The following is a 17,214-nucleotide window of genomic DNA, read 5'->3' on the forward strand; positions in this document are numbered from 1 at the left end:
ATTGTTAATACTCTCAGGTGAGTTGAGAGATTGGGGATGGTCGAAGCTCCTTGACTTGCAATCTCTTTGTGAAAAGCGTTGTGGATGAATTTTTGGAAGGGTGTTGCCTTTTAGGGCTAGAATCCAGAATCTCCGAGGTTCTTACAGAGCCTGGCCCTCACTTCTCAAGTCTTCTTGATTTAGCCCTGAACTAAAGGATAAACTACAACTCCCAGCATCGCTTAGAGCTAATTTAGCACGCCTTCCCGAGATTTGAGAATTTCCTGCGGTAGTGGCCGCGGCTACACCAATCTCCTTCCCTAAACAAAGTAGACTACAACTCCCACTGTCCTCCGCGTCCGTGGGCGGGGGAAAGGAACCGGAAAGTGGATGGGGAGCTGGACCAGGTGAGGAAGTGAGAGGCTGGAAACCTGGGGCGTCGGGGTAGACTCGGAGCTCTCAGTGCTTAGGGGCGGTGGCAGGCGTGGAGTTGACGTGTCTCTGTTTGGAGGCCCTTCTCTCTGTCTGGGACTCGACTGGGCGTAGGGAGCGCCAAGCCCACGGAACCTCTTGGGAGGCCTGCGGGGATGGGGTTTTCCGCCTGACGGATCCCGTGGGCGGACGCGGAGGTTTCTTATGGAGCCTTAGTGTCGGCCGTTTTTGAACCTGGAGGGATGAAATGGTGTTTTTGAGTCCATGCTCTTTTACTTTTATTATTGTTATTGGTTGAAGGATTTGCTGATTGTTCCTGTGGATTCCTGGAGTGCCCCCAAGGAATAAGGGGGTGGATAGTGTCTTCGGTTCCTTCTTCACTTCTTGGATTTAGTGTCAGAAAGCCTAGGTGGCTAGACTTATCGCTGGATCTCACCCTTGGTTTCCTCTGCACTTAATGTAATATGACACTAATCTATAAAGTATCTATGTTTCTTAAGTCTCTGGCTCTTGGTGACTGTAGAAAGGACTTCCAGTCTTCTTTTGGGCTTTCATAGTACTTTGGAACATTAAAGTCGAATCACAGTGTATTAGAATCGTTTATCTGTCCTCTCACAGTAGTTTGTGAGCCTGGCCTACATTTTATTCGTTTTGGATTTCTTCCCCACCGAGAGACTGCCAAAATACCTATCATGTGAGAGACTCATAAATATTGGGGGAGAAAAGTGAGTTCACTGCTGGTGGTAGATTGGGTGGATTTTCTTATTTTCATTTCATAGATGAGTTAAATGACTTGCTTAAGAGAACATTCTTAGAATTGAAACCAGCACTAGAAGTCGAGTCAAATGACACCCACCCTGTGGCTCTTGCTAGCAAATCAGGCTTTGAAACCCTGGAACATGGAAAATAAGTCTTTTTCACTTTGTGTGCCCCCAGCCTTGCTGTCTCTAGCATAGGTCTCTAAAGATAGGTAGGCCCAACTTAAGACGAGGGAGATCCCAGAGCTGGAGCAGCCAATCTACTAGTGTTGGTGCTACCTGGGGAGATGCAAAGCAAGGACTCCTGAGACATTCGAGTTCTCCATAGCTCCCTTCTCTGATGTATCAGAGCCCAGTTGGCCATGGGTAGCCACCTGGGGAGATCTGTTAAAGACTTATGAGAGATCATTTTGGGGGAAGAGTACCTAAGTTTGTCCCCTGAATTTTTTCTCTTTTCTTCTAGGCTAGGGTCAGAGAACAGGTTGATGAGTCAAGTTGTTATGTCAGCCCTGAGTTCCCATTTGGGGGAAAAAGTAACTCTTGACCTGAACATGGGGTTGAGCAGGAGAAAGAATCATGGTCCCTGCTCTCTGGGAAGTCCATATGTGATAGAAATATATCCAGAGCCTCAAGCCCTGGGAAGCAAACAGTACAAGTGGGCAGCTGATCCTTCAGTGAACTCTGGGTATAAAAGTGGAGAGGAGTCCATCAGGAAAGGCTCCTTGGTAGAAGGTAGTTTTAAATAGTTATGGACAGAGCTGAGCATGTGTTGACTACCTAATAAGAACTCAGACCTTGGAGATGTAGAGGGAATTTGAGCAGTGACTGGCCTCTGATTTCAAGTGTGTGGGGTAAGGGACAAGGTATGATTTCATGAAGAAGCCACAAAGGTAACACTATCCTTCACCAACCATTAGAAACACCTGAGAAACTTGTTTAAAATACAGATTCTCAGGCTTTGCGCTAGACCTACTCTGTTGGATGGGGCTGGGAAGCTATGGCAAATGCTGGCATGTCTTGACGAGGGAGGGCTTTACCAGAGGGGTAGTTTGACCTGCATCTTGAAGGGTGAGTAGGATTTGAATGTGTGGAGAGTTGAGGAGTCACACTCCTGGTTGACTCAATCTGTGTATTTGGTTGGGTTTGTAGAAATGACGTGCAAAGTTTTAGGTGTTGGGGTAGGAAAGATATTTTGAAAGTGTGAGTGGAATGGTTAGGCTGGAACTGGGTTTGCATGGGAGTGGTGAGAAGGACGATTGGAAGGAATGGACTTTGTAGGTTACAAAGCTTACTAGAGTGCTCCCTCTGCCTTCTTACCTCTTCCCTCTTTCTCTTTTTCCCTTCCTCCTCCCCCTTACACATAGCATCTCATTCTATCCCTTATATCAGTATTATTAACTGGGTATTCTTATTCGTAGTATTTGGATGAGGAAGCTGAAGGCTCTGGCCATGGTTATGTAGCTCGTAAGAGTCTATTCTGAGAGTGGTATCATCCCACTCACCACTAAGGATTCTTGAATGTGGTCAAGAAGCTGGGCTGGGGCAGGGAGTGTAGAATTAGCAGGGTGGCTGATCAAACATGTGGGTGGTTAAGAGCACAGCCTTGTATCACATAGTTTGGGTTCAAATCCCAGCTTCATGACTTGCTAACTGTGTGACCCTGGGTAAGTTGCTTGATCTTGCTAAGCTTCAGTATTCTTACCTGTAGCATGGAGGCAATAATTCCCACCTCTTGGGGTTGTTATGAGGATCAGTGAGGCGTATCCGGCACATAACACTTGCTCACCACCTGGAAGCTATTGTAATTGGCCCTGTAGTCTCTGGGCTATGGCTTTATACCTGCATCTCATTCTTCAGCACATTAGTTTCCAGGACACAGCCCATCCTAGCTGGGCTTGTTTTATTAAAGGTGACATTAAAAGTGCTGAAAGTTTGCCTCCAGTAAATACTATTGGAAACCTGTCATATACTTGGCACAGCCTAGGAACTAGCGACTCAAGACCTGTGCCTGATGGAAAAGAGGTTTGGAGTGCGGGATGGTTGGTGGTTATGGGTTATTCTCACCAGGTAATGAATGAAGAGGAAGATACTTGAAGGGAGTGAGAAGGGGTCTTTTCATTACCAAGAACTACAATGAGCTCAGTTATGCCTGGAGGATATGAGATGACTAACCAGTCTCTTCTGAGCCCAGGAAATGGTATTAGGGGCTCTGGCCAGCCTGGATCCCTCCCACTCTATGGCTGAGGGGGCCTCTGTTCATCTCTTTTCTAGGGAACGGTGACATGGCTGTGCCCCATGCTTACCCATTGGGGCCTCAAGTGTCCTGGGAGCCGGCAAGTGTCCTGATGGAGCCCCAGCCCTGCCCTCAAAGTTTGGCTGAGGGCTTTCTGGAGGAGGAGCTTCGGCTCAATGCTGAGCTGAACCAACTGCAGTTTTCGGAGCCCGTGGGCATTATCTACAATCCTGTGGAGTATGCGTGGGAGCCACATCGCAGCTACGTGACCCGCTACTGCCAGGGCCCCAAGGAAGTGCTCTTCCTGGGCATGAACCCGGGACCCTTTGGCATGGCCCAGACTGGGGTAAACGGCTTGACTTTCCTTGGTGGGTGGAGTGGGAAGCTCCAAGGTAGATGCTTGGCTGCATGTGCTGTGGAGGAGGAGCATGTGCACAACTGTGGACATGTGTGGGTTTGGGGGCCCCCATCCCCTCCCAATATACACACTGGCTCCTGTGGTCTCAGACACTCTCCCGGCCTCATTGCCCATAGTTAACCAAGCACATTAATGGTAGTTCCGTTTCCCCTGTGAGCTGTCCACTAATTGCCTCTGAGAGCCCTTCCTTCCGCCAGCCCCATCTTTACCTTACCGGATCTCCCCTCTCCCTAGAGTGTGGTTGGGATTAGGAGAAGAACCAGGACTGCTGAGACCTCAGGAGAGACTGGTTGACAGGGTTGGGTATGGAAGAAACGCAGTGCATTCAGGCAACCTGAGTCCTGTTTCTTAGCTGAAGAGAGGTTCAGAACAGAGCCAGGGTCCAGGACCTGCTTGATTTCCTTTCAGACTTCAGGATGAGTGACTGCCCCTTGGTGGGGGTGTTTGGCAGGTGGGGGAGGGTAGGGGCTTTAGGGCAGGAGGCTCAATTGCTTTTATTGACCCCAACTGTGGGATGAAAGGTGATCAATGATGATCGATGGAAATGACAGCCTGAGGCTTGGGGCTGAGAGGGCACCCAGAGAGCACTGGTCAGCCCTGTCCTTGTACCTTCTCTAACCCTGGCAGTCTTTCTCAGACCATCAGTCTGTCCTCAATACTACCCATCATGCCCGGTGTAGGGCCAGATATCCCCATGCACTCCCTGTATGTGGTCCCAGACGGTAGTGCGGGTAGAGGCAAAGAAATAGATTCTTATAGACCGCAGTCCACAATGAAAAATTTGAGGAAGACAAGATCAAACCACAGGTTCAGGAATCTTTGTCTCAGGCCTTTGGGTGAAGGTGGCAGAGTGTGTGGGTGGGGAGGGGAGAGTGGGGGCTGTCCACACTAGATCCTCGTGGAGGGTGGAAAGGGGTCAGTTGGTCCAGAGCCCGGGTGTCAAGTCTCCAGTTTGAAGCCCTCTTGTCTCTCTCCTTCCCCACAGGTGCCCTTTGGGGAAGTGAGTGTAGTCCGAGACTGGTTGGGCATTTGTGGCCCAGTGCGGACCCCTCCCCAAGAGCACCCTAAGCGACCAGTGCTGGGACTGGAGTGCCCACAGTCAGAGGTGAGCGGTGCCCGGTTCTGGGGCTTTTTCCGGAATCTCTGTGGACAGCCCGATGTCTTCTTCCATCACTGTTTTGTACACAATCTGTGTCCTCTGCTCTTCTTGGCTCCCAGTGGGCGCAATCTCACCCCTGCTGAGCTGCCTGCCAAACAGCGAGAACAGCTTCTTGGGCTCTGTGATGCGGCTCTCTGCCGGCAGGTGCAGATGCTGGGGGTGCGGCTGGTGGTGGGAGTGGGGCGGCTGGCGGAGCAGCGGGCACGGCGGGCTCTGGTAGGCCTGATGCCCGAGGTCCAGGTGGAAGGGCTCCTGCACCCCTCACCTCGGAGCCCACAGGCCAACAGGGGTTGGGAGGCACTGGCCAAGGACAGACTGAATGAGCTGGGACTGCTGCCGCTGTTAACAAAATGAGCCCCCTTGCGGGTAGGACACTTTCAAGGCCGGCACATCATTCTTGGGCAATGAGATGACTATATGCCTCTTGGACTGGAGCAACAAGGTCCTCCTTGGTTGCTAGAACCTGCCGTGGCAGTTTCGACACTACTACTTGCCCTCCTGATTCCTGCTTTCTTCCCCATCCTTCTTTGAGCATTGCCTCTTTGGTCCCAGGGTACCTCATTCCACAGAGTCAGCACCTGCAAACTGCTTACTTCACTGTTTCCTTGGGAGCCTGTATTCAACTGAGAGTGACTTCTGTTTTAGAGAAAAGATCCTGCCAGGATACCCACACATTCTGATAGAACAGTGCCCTTCAGCGGACCCTTTTCGTCGCACAGACCAGGACAAAGCATGGGACATGGATGTTAAGAATGAACTTATGGAAGACAGGCTGGATTGGAGAAAGAATTCAGTGTGGCAGAGTGGGAAAGATTAGAAGACCTCGAGTTTCATTCCAGCTTTGAGACTTGTGAACTTTATGACTTTGGACAAGTTGATTAACTTCTCCAAGCCTCAGAATCCTCATCTGTAAAATGGGGATCCCTACCTCATGGGTTTAGTGTGAGGATTAATTGACGTAACACTTGAAAGTGCCTTGTGTGTTGCCTGGCACATGAGTGCTCGTTACACCTCTTCTTTCTTGCCTCTGGGGTGGGGAGTCACTGCACTACAAGGGAAGACCCTCCATTTGAAGACCTTGCTGAGCAGTGGGGTGGTAGTGGGGGTGGGGGTAGTGGGGGTCTCCACCTGAGGCCTGGGTGAGGGGCAGACTCTTGCCCTGCCAGAGATGGATCAATGACATTATGAAAAGCCCAACCTATCATTTTTCAGTCTAAGCATTAAAAGCTCCTATATCTTTTTGTGTTGGTCCATTTTTCCCTCCTGCATGTCAGAGCTAGGAGGTAGTTGTGTAGTTTTTCCCCTCTTACCTCTTCACTGCAGAGTGTTCTCTTCAGTAGCTAGGGGATGGTGTAAACAGATCTCCAGTTGCCTTACCAAATCTGCAAGGTCTTTGTTAGGAGCTGTCAAGTGTCTGCTACTGGAGGTGCTGTGGGGAGCAGATGATGGGTGCCTTGTCTCTCCAGCCAGCTCATTTCTTATGTCTGCTGCATGGTGGGTTGGTGTGCCCCTTTGGAAGGGTCAGGAAAGTGAATCAATTTGGGAGTAGAGCAGGTCTTGAGACCACCTCAATGAAGAATACACGGTTGGACTCTATCTCCTGGAACAGGTCATCTCCAGCTTTCAAAATTAATAAGATTTTTAGTATAAATCCAGTTTCCCCCCACCCTTCTCCATTGTATAATAAAGAATTTGACTGGTGTCTGTCCTTGGTTCTTTGGAGGGAGCCTCTAAATCCTTGGAATTTTCCAAGTGATAGGAATTTTTGTTATTCACGATGGATCCCTTAGACCACACCTGAGTTTATGCTGAAGTTTAACTGAGGGTGAGGGCTGACTGTGCCTCAAAGACCAACCATGTGATTAGAGGGTTGAGGCTTTGAACCAGGTGATAACCAGCTTGACCTCCAGGGAGGGGATGGGGGCTGGAGATTGAGTTCAACCATGTGGACAATTATACCTATGTAATGAAATTCTAATAACTCCGGACACAGGCTTTGGTGAGCTTCCTGGTTGGTGAACACATGATGTGTCAGCAGGGTGATGTGTACTTCTGCGAGGAAAGGACACAGAAGCTGTGTTTAAGACTCTCCCAGGTCTTGCCTTATGTCTTTTCTTTTGGCTGGTCTTGATTGGTACCCTTTATGATAAAACTGTAATTGTAAGTGGAGAGCTTTACTGATTTTAGTGAGTTATTCTAGCAAATTAGTGAACCTGAGAGGTCATGGGGACTCCTGAATTTGTAACCAGTTAGAAGTATAGGTGGCCTGGAGTCCCCTGAACTTGCAGTTGGCAACTGAAATGAGGGCATTCTTTTCGAGAACTTTGCCCTTAAACCTGTGGGGTATGAGCTAACTCCAGGTAATTAGCATTAGAATTGCATTACAGACTTTTCTCCTCTCTGCTGTCAGTGCTACAGTGCTAAGTAGTCAGTACCCCGTGTTGCAGAACACTGGATTAGCCAGTGTGGATTAACTGCGCATTGTTCCTTTATGTATTTAGCTGAGGCAGTCAGGGAAAGCTCTTTGGAGGAGGTGGCATTTCAGGTGGGCTTAGAGAGTGGGACAGTTTTGGAGAGTTTAGAGAAAAGCATTGTTACGTTCAAGGGGTGGCAAGTAGATGAACATTGACTTGGCCTAGTTGAGAAGAAAAGCTGGAGAGGGAAGTTGGGGCCAGCTTGTGAAGGGTCTTGAACATGCTAGACTACTCTTTGAGTATTTAAAGATGAGGGAAGTGAGATGCATAGAACACACACTTAAAACGCCCAATAATAGGTGGAAACCCATAGATGGGGATGAAGGGGCAAGCCACATAGGAGGCGTGGTGTAGGTGCAATGGGTCAGGAATAGGGTTAATGTTTAGGGGACACATCCTAGGGGGATAGCAGAATCTGGGTGAAAGCCTAGAATTGGGGTGAGGATCATGAGATAGTGGGGGTAGTTTTGCACAGTGCATAGAGGCACTTGAACAGCAGTGACCAGAATGGTGACTTGAAGACAGGTGTGGCAGAGTCACTGCTGGATCTGGCATTTAATGGGGCTATTGCCCTCAGTTTTGGGGGTGTATCTTGTTAGGGAGAGGCTGATTAGGGTCCCAGGCCTGCCTTTTCCCAAGGGCACTGAATTTATAACAAAAATACCACAGGTGATGGCTTAAACAACAGAAATTTATTTTCTCAGTTCTGGAGGCTGGAAACCCAAGATGCAGATGTCAGCAGGTTTGGTTTCTTCTGAGGCTTCTCTCTTTGGTTTATAGATGCCTGCCTTCTTTCTCTGTCCTCCCATGGCCTATTAGCTCTATGTGCGCACCTACCTGGTATCTCATAAGGACACTGGTCATATGGGATTAGAGCCCCACCCTTATGACCTCACTTAACCTCAGTTACCTCTTTAAAGGCATTATCTCCAAATACAGTCATGTTGGGGGTTAGGGCTTCAACATACAATTTTTTTAGGGGGGACACAATTCAGTTCATGATAGGCACCTAAAGTCACGTCACTGTTTTTTCTGTCCCTCACCAGTATAACCTCTAACAAACGAGGGTAATCAGGAGTGCCTTTTCTCCAGTCTGGGGAGTAGAGGCTCGTATGGTGGCTTAGCTAGTTGACTTAATCCACCAGACTGATCTCTACCCCCCATTTCATTCTAGAGCAGTTTCTTCAGTACAAATAAGAGTGTCCTTAGGGAAGGGAAGTTCATTGTTTTCTCGTGAGCCAAAGGGAATGAAGACTTCGGTTGCTACAAAACAATATTGTGAAAAGTATTTTAAAGCCAAATTGAAGTGATTTGTATCATCTAGAGTTTTGCAGTCTGATATAGTAGGCACTAGTCACGTGTGGCTGTTTAAATTAAAATAAGTAAAATAAAAAGCTTAATTCCTTAGTCACTAGCCATATTTCAAGTGCTCAATAGCCACACGTGACTAGTGGCTACTGATTGGATGGCACAGATAGGGAACATTCCATCATTGCAGAAAGTTCTTTTGGACAGCACTGATCTAGAGATCAGTGGCTTACAACCCTGCCTGTGAATCATTTCACCTGTGGCGGTTTAAAAAAGACATGTTCCTGCTCCACTTAAGAGATTTTGATTTGGGAGGTATGAAGTGTAGCCTTGTATCTATTTTTCTCTTTGTGCTATGGATATACAGCCACGATTAAGGCAGGATTGCACTGGTGCCTTGAAGGCAAGGAGTGGGTTTCTTATTTTCCTTTCTCCAGTATGTAACCCCACACCTGGCACAAAGTAGGTGTTCAGGACAAATGGTCAAGGAATGCATGAATCTGGTTTTGGAGATCTACCCCATGGTGCCATACGATAACATGAGTGTTCTCAGAGTTTGTTGCTTTTGCCCGGTGATGGGGATTCAAATTCTGGTTCAGAGAAGTGGTAGAGGCTTAAAAGTCCCACTCCAACACACACATGCACACACATATATACCTGATAGAGGCCAAGCTATGCTTGGGGTGAGAGTGCTTCTGAGATTCTGAGGCATGGAATGTGTTGGGGCAGAAGGAGACTCCCTACTCTTTTTTTACATTACTGAAACAGTGACAAAGGAAGATTGAGTCTTGAGTTTGACTACTGTGTGATCCTTCACTTTTCTTCCTCAATTTAACAAACATTTATTGATGTCCGCTGTGTGTGCCATTTCCCACGCCAGGCACTATAGGGAGTGACAGAGGTGAATTAGGTGGTTCTTTGCCCTCACGTTGCTCACTGTCTGATGCTGGGAGATACAGGCATATAATTATGGTATAAATCAAATGGAAAATGAGTTGTGAACAAGTTCTAAATAGTGCTCTGGATACACTCACTGAGGAAGTGATTAGCCATCAGAGTGTAGGTAGGAGGTGTGAGTGCCTATGAGAGAGTTCTCTCATCACTTGCTCAATCTTGCTACCTCCGAGGAGTAGCTGTTGGAAAAAGGGGCCACTGTGTCAGATCTCCCCAACTGCAATGGGATAGAAAACAGGATGAAGGGAGGGGCTGGGGGGCAGAAACTTGCAGGAAGCGAGGGTTGGGCGTGGCTCTATGAGGGATGGGAAGTAGGGCTTCTTTTCTTTGATCTGTTGTTCTGTGAACCTCTGGGATGGAAAGCTGCAGCAGGTTATGTGGGGCGGGGGTGTCCAAGTGCTGGAGCAAAAAAGACCAGAAACCCAGCCTGGGCATAAGCTGGGCAGGGAAGATAAGTGGAGTGGAGGGAGGGAATAGTGATTGTGGCCCAGCCCAGACTAAGTCTTGACTCTTCAAATATTCTTGTTTAGGAGAATGAAGGGCAGCTGTTTTCTATTTTTTCCTAATGCCCCAAAGAAGGAAACAATTTCCATTGGAGCATGAGACATTGAGATTAGACACATGGATAAACTTCCCAGCTATGACCATCAGGTGATGCAGAAATAAATTGCTTTCGGGGAAGCTGAATTGCTTTCTTCTATGGAGGCCTTAATGCCACCCTGGCCCCAGCCCAAGCTTACCAATCAAAGTCGAATTATAATGTATTTGGGGAAACTTTCCCTTTTTCTCTCCTTCCCTGTTTTGACCCTCATTCTGTCTAAAAACAAAACAAATGAAACAACTGCAGTAAGATTTTCTTGCATATCTTCTTGCCCATTTGTCTGCCCCTACATCTGGCTCAAGGATCTCAGTCTGATGTCAGTCTCTAGGCCCAGCTTGCAGAGGGGGTGGCTGAGAGCCCAGAACAGTCCTGCATGGTGGCCTGTGCCAAGCCGGGTTGCCATTTCCATTTTCGTTAATTGAAGCAGCTTGACCCTTATCATTTCAGGCCAGCAATTTCCTGTCTGCTGGTTGGGAGTGTGTAGAGGACATTCCTCAGCAGGTCATTCTGTCCTTCCATCTACCTTGATGGTGCTAACTCCTAGTCTAGGCTGCAGAAATCACTCTCCTATTGCAGTTAATAGGGAAGAAGCCCAGCCTCACACAAATGCCCAGCTTCTCCTCTTGGAATCTCAGACTTTTCTTTGGAAGCCCTTCCTGGTATCTACCTTCAAGCCTACCTGTTATAATTTTGGCTCAGTTTTGTTTTTTTGTTCAGTTTTAAGAAATGTAATGACTGATGCAGTTGCCTCTCAGAACCTGGTCAGATGATGTTGTCTGCAGTGGCCTAAGAGAAGATCCTGGAAAGGCACACAGTGGAGTGATTGGAGTGTGATGCCTGTACTCCAAGTGTGAGAGTGCATGTGTTTCACTCCTTACCTAGCTTTGAGGAAGGTCTGTGTATCACCCTGTGAGGTGACTGAGTTAGCACGATCTTGTTCCTGTGCGTGGTAGTGTCACTCTGTAAGAACCATTCCAAGGGACAGGGTGATGTGTTCCCTCTTAGGTGTGGATCTTCAGTGTCTTACATGCATTTGTGTGCTTTTGCGATCCATGGGGATCTTTTTTGTCTTTGCATTTTTTTAAATCTCCCAGATGGACACTTGTGTAATCTAGTGCGACTCATCTTTGCTGCTGTTGTGTCTGTGTGTCTGTAGTATTTTTGTGTAGCCTCTGCATTTTCATGCCTCTTCAGGGGACTTGTGTCTTTCTGAATGTCCTCTGGCTGGGTTGGGGAGGGGAGAACAGAAGGAGGAGCCCAGACACGAAGGGGAGCCATCCGGGTGGGGGGAGTGTGTTCAGAGGGGGTACGCCGCAATCTGTGACTTGGAAAACAGATTTGCGGAGGAGGCGAGCAGCCCGAGCGTGCGGAGCGTGCGGGGCGGGGGCGAGGGCCGCTCTGGCCCCCAGCTCCTCCGCAATCCAATTAAATAACATTTAAATGCATAACCAGCCCGCGCGGCGATGAGGCTGTAGATTGGAGCGGGCTCGGTGGCGGGCCGCGCGGGCGGCGTTTTGTGGAGCTCAGCGATTCTGGCGGCAATTTCCCCGCTCGGCGCGGCTTTTACGAGCCGGCTCCCGGCGCCCGCCCGCTCCGCTGCGCCCGCCCCTCGCCTGCCGCTTCCCGCCACTCCCGCCTCCACTATTTTTTCTCCTTCGCCTTCTTTGCAGCGTTCTGGTCTGTCCATGCGCGTGTGTCTCCCTCTGCGTCTCTGTCTCTGTCCCTCCGTCTCTTTGGGTAGCCTCTGCCTCCCTTCCCATCTGGCCGTTCATCTCTTTCCTCTGGTCTGTTTCTGACTCCCTCTGTCTGTCCGTCTGTCTGTCTGTCTCTCTCTCTGGGCGTCCTACTCTCTTGCGCATCCTGTTTCCAGCTCCTGCCATCTGTCAGCATTTGCTTCTCTCCCTGTTTCTGTCCCTGGCTGTGACCGCTGATGGTCTCTCCGCTTTTTTCTGAATCACCATCTCGTCACCGCTTGTTTCTCTTTGCTTCCTTGTCTCTCTGCCTCTGCGTCCTCCACCCCCAAACCCTTCCCCTCAAGTTTACTTGCCTTTTCCCACAACTCAGAGGCCTGCGGCTGGGCTGTTGTGGCCTCACCACATCAGCCTTCATGCCGCAGCCTGCCTCCGAATGTGTGCTGATAGGAAAGGCAGAGGAAGGGAAGGAGGCATAGGTCATAAAGAGAGAGGAGCACAGTGGATTTGAGGGCATCAGGCCCAAATGGACAATAGTGGAAACAAAGGTGTCATGAATGCATGATTGGAAGACACCCGTTCTTCCCTACACTTTAAGAGCTGAGCACATCCAGCGCCAGGGGACTGAGGTGCTTCCTTTTCAGGTCCGGGAGAGTACTAGAGGGATGTGTTGCCATCGGAGCTCCACACTCTTCCGTGGGTTGGGTGGAGATTGGGGTTCTTCCTGAGGAAGCAGAGTGGAGGCAGATCTCTCTAAGGAGGAAGGCAGGGAAAGCAAGACAAGCCATTTTGTTTCTTGTGTGGGACCAAACTCCATTGTCTCCTCTTCCTCTTCCTCCCTTTCTTATCCCTGCTCAGGCCCCTCAACATATGGAGCCTGCCGTTTACCAGATGCTACATGCCCATGCAGATTCTGGGGAAGATCATTCCTGACAAAGAGAACAGCAAGGGCAAGGGCCCTGAAGTGAGTGTGTCTGGTGTGTTGGAGGAACAGCAATGAAGCTGATATGGCTGGAACAGAGAGAATAAGGGAAGAGAAGTGAGGGGTCTAAGAGATCATGGGAACCAGATCTCATAGGAACTGATAAGTCTCAGTGAGGCTTTAGCTTTTACTCTGAGTAAGATGGGGAGTCATTGGAAAGTTTTGAGTGGGGGAGTGACGTGATCTGCCTTATATTTTTACAGAAAATTCTAACTGCTGTATTAAGACTAGGTTGAGAAAACAAGGGCAGAAGCAAGGAGACCAGTTAGGAATCTATTTTAGTACCAAGAGATGATGGTAGCCTGGACCTGGGAGGTGACAGTGGAGGTGGTGATGAGTAGTCAAATTCTGGATATATTTTGCAGTGATAGCCAAGGGATTTGCTGATGGGCCAGATGGAGGGTATATGAGAAAGAGTAAAAGTCAGGATGAGACTAAAGGATTTGGCCTGAGTGACCAGAACTGTGGAGTTGCCATAAATTAACATAGAGAATACTACAGGAGGAGCTGGGTTTGGGGGGAGTCAGTTTTGGACATATTAGGTCCGAGATGCCTGTAAGAGGCAGATGGATTCACAGATCTTGAGTTTAGTGGTGGAGTCCAGACTGGAGATATAAACTTGGGAGTCATTAGTGACACTGAATGAGTTCCCTTAAGGAGTGAACGCAGATAGGAAATAAAGCACATCCAGCGACCGGGTCCAGGCATTTCGATTTTTAGAAGATGTGGAGCTGCAAACAAAACAATACAAAAAATGCCAAAATATCACAGCAAGAAAGATCTGGGAATGGGATGTCGGGGTCTCTTGCCTTGATCATTCTTCATTCCCAGCCACCCTATTGAGAGATCCTCATTGGACCAAATCTAGATGATCCCAGCCCAGTCACTAGACCTTGGCTTCATTCTCCCTCAAACTCCACACACAGCCAGACTGACCATCTCATGCCAGCCCCATCCAAGGACCTACACGACTCCCGAAGCTCAGTGTTCTGGCTTTAGCGGCAGGAAAAGAGAATTGGGGTGAGAGAGGACCCAAAGATCTTGGTTTGCCTTCACTGCTTTGCCAATAGGGAATCGGAGACCCTGAGACACAGTGACTTGTCCAAGGTTTCTCTGCCAGTAGATGGCCAGGGATCCCAAGACAGAGTCGAGTGCTCTTTATGCCACCTCATTTGCCTTTTGGATCACTCCTCAGCAAGCAACGAATACTTACTGTGTACCTATTGTACCCGTTCTATGCAATGGAAGATTCTAAGAGGTACAGTGGAAACAATTTGTGTCCTCAAAAAGCTTGAACTGAGGAGCCCTGAATAATTTTCCCATTCTTTTCTGATCTCTTCACTTTCATTTCTTGTGACTTCCCAACATAGACTCTCTTCTTTCCTACTTTATGCCTTAGGTCTTTCTTTCCCTCCAAACCTTGCTCCAACCCGTCCTTCCAGAACCCTCTCCAGAACACCTGGGATTACTCTAACCTAGTAGGTAGCTCAGGCCCCAAATCTTGAGCTCTTTCCCCATCTCTCATATCCAATCCACATGCAAATTCCATTAGCCTTGTCACCCAAATATATCCCAAATCCGATCACATGTCACAATCTCTACTTATACAGTCCTAACCAAGACACTTTGTCTGCCTACTCTGCTGACCACAATAGCCCCCTGACAGATCTCTCTTGCTTTTCCTCTTACAGTCCATTTTCCACACAGCAGTCACTTTGACCCGAAGCCCCCACACCATCTAAGTCTTTGTGCTTCTTACTATTCCTCTGCCCTTCAAACCAGTCTCCCTGCCTTGGTCGCTTTTCCCCCAGGTGTTACCTATCTTCTTCCCTTCAGGCCCCTCGGATGGAGTGTGCTGGAGGGGCTGGGGCTGTCCTCTGTCCATGGGGCTGCTGAGGACCCCCGTTGTGGGAGGCCATCTGCCTGGAGTTGGGATGGGGGATGCTGTGATATGCTGAAGGGGGCACTCAATGGGGAGGCCAAGAAGTAAGATTGAGTGTGTCTCTGAAGTGGCCAGGAGCTCTCAGAGAGTCTATTTTAGATTCTCTTTTCCTCATTTCCATCTTCCACGTTTCTTCCTATTCTATCTCTTTTTGTTCTCATAGCTCTTTCCCTTCTGTCTCATGGACTGATTCTTCATTTTTGGATTGGGCCGTGGGAGGGATGCCTCACCAGCCTCAGGGTCTTGAGAGATTCTCCAGTCAAATGAACTATTCCCGACCCAAGCCTCCTTCCCACTTGGGGGACCTGGGCTGGGACAGCCAGATGGGGAACATTGATCTCATCCTCTCCAGCCTGGGCATCCAAGCCTGAATCATTCACCACTTTATCCCCAATACCTAGCACGGCACTTTGCACCCAGTAGGTACTTATTAAATATTTATTGAAAGGATGAATGAATGAATGTCTTAGCATTCAGCTTCCCTGTCAAACCCCTGGCCTGGCCTCTGATTCTTTAAACTATTAGTTTTAAACTTTGATGTGTACATGAGCCACCTGGGCATCTTGTTAAACTGGAGAATTGGATTGACCAGGTTGGACTGGGGCCCGAGAGTTCGCATTTCTAGCGCATTTCCAGGGATACTGATGCTGCTGATTCTCAGATCTCAGTTTGCGTTGCAATGCTCTAAGGGGAGGTGTCTCTCAAGCAGAAAGAACCGCCCCCCGTCTTGACCTAAAATCGAAAAAGAGAATGATGAAGATTGAGAGACTCTGAGAGACAGTGAAAAAGAGAGGAGCCAAAGGAAGAAAGGAAGCCTGCCACCACTGGTTTAATGGTCCCCACAGCCCCTCAGGAGTACCCATCCTCATGGTTTCAGGATACCTGGAAGCACCTGCTGTATCTCCTGACGTGACCTCGTTTCCCCAAAGCCTCACCCCTGACTTGGAGGATGAGGCTCTGGAGACACTTGCTATCGCTTTGTCACTGATTGTCCCCTTACTTCTGAGAACCCTGAGAGTCCCAGAAAAGAAAGTTTGGCAGAGGACATGTTTGGAGTTTTCCTTCAATTTCATGAACATTACCCAGACTACCTCTCAGCACCAGGCACACAGGTGAACAAGAGGCAGGAGGCCCATCCAATGGGGAAGGAGAAACTTGTTTGAGAGAAGTTGGGATTTGAATTTCTCCTTGGAGGAGGATAGGGAGAGCTTTGGTGAACATATGGGAGCCTTAGGAACTGGTGAGAGGGCATTCCAGACAAAATGGGCTGGAAACAGGATGGTTCAGGACATGTTCTTTGAACCATAAGGGGACCGGCAGCTGGGTGGGGAGAGGCAGAGTGATGGAGGAAGGAGAAATTGTAGGAGTTAAGTATGAGTCTTCATGATGGAGGACTCTAAATGCCAGTCTGAGGAATCAGTACTTTGGTGCAAATGCTGTTTTATTTAGTCTTCATCAGGGAGCCATGGAATGGAGTTCCATGAGGAAGTGTGTATTTGGAAGAGATGTTTCTGGGGAAGGCCTTGGTTATGGATTTACCTGACTTACTATGAAGGGCCCCTTCTCTGGGAGTTGTCTTATCAGTCCATCTGTACTCACTGGAGATTCTGTCAGGCTTTGAAGGTGAGAGGGTGGTGCCTGGGTTGGGAAAGAGCCAGGGGTGAGTGTTTTTTTCCCCACTTAATTTTGTTAATTTTGCTATGTAGGAAGTTTTATGAACGTCTGCCTTGGCTTAGGTTCTCTCACCCAGGGGCCTCTGATGAGGACAGTCTATGGTTCAGGAAAGGGAGAGGGAGGGAAAAATAAGGAGGTCAGTATTTTGTGGTGGCTAAGATGGTAACAGCATGGCTGGTCCATGCTGGTGACCGCTTGCACTCACTTACCTGCTCAAGACTGTGCTTCAGTCTTCAGTCCCACCAACCACTCAAATCCCGCTCAGTGTTTCAAGACCTTGGAGAGGGTGCCTCAGGCATGTCACCAGTGCCATGTGCTTGGAGCCTTTCCTGCTTAGAAACATCCAGTGCTACCAGGCCAGCTATCAGCCTTCCTAAAATCAACTTTTACTTTAATATGTATGTATTTCACACACAGGCATAGATGAGTGTAGGCCCTTTTTTGCTGGCTTCTGGAGAAGGGACAGCATTTTTGTGATTGTGGGAAGGAGCCTCCCCCACAAATTTGGGGTTTTCCCAGACGAGGACCCATGTCCTTTTCTCCCATATGTCTTTGTTTTCTGTCACTCTTACTGGTGCTTATTCCTCTTGCAGGCTGGAAGTTGTGCCA

General features: G+C 48.6%; 1 protein-coding gene across 3 annotated transcripts in view; it reads left to right on the forward strand.

The window, feature by feature from the left end:
* The first annotated feature begins 305 nt into the window (after positions 1-305).
* SMUG1 (single-strand-selective monofunctional uracil-DNA glycosylase 1) overlaps positions 306-17,214 on the forward strand; it is a 19,340-nt gene continuing 2,431 nt past the window's right edge. The window contains exons 1-4 of one of the 3 annotated variants that reach the window (XM_011375767.2): positions 306-386; positions 3,441-3,748; positions 4,806-5,123; positions 5,625-6,220. In XM_011375767.2, coding sequence (XP_011374069.2) covers positions 3,452-3,748; positions 4,806-5,123; positions 5,625-5,729 — 720 coding nt within the window. In that variant the 5' untranslated portion in view covers positions 306-386; positions 3,441-3,451 and the 3' untranslated portion in view covers positions 5,730-6,220. Of the gene's footprint in view, positions 387-876; positions 2,834-3,440; positions 3,749-4,805; positions 6,221-17,214 lie in introns of those variants that run through there. The other 2 variants (XM_011375769.2, XM_023520743.1) reach the window with 2 other exon arrangements.

This window comes from Pteropus vampyrus, unplaced genomic scaffold (assembly GCF_000151845.1).
Source record: "Pteropus vampyrus isolate Shadow unplaced genomic scaffold, Pvam_2.0 Scaffold276, whole genome shotgun sequence".
Classification (NCBI taxonomy): domain Eukaryota; kingdom Metazoa; phylum Chordata; class Mammalia; order Chiroptera; family Pteropodidae; genus Pteropus; species Pteropus vampyrus.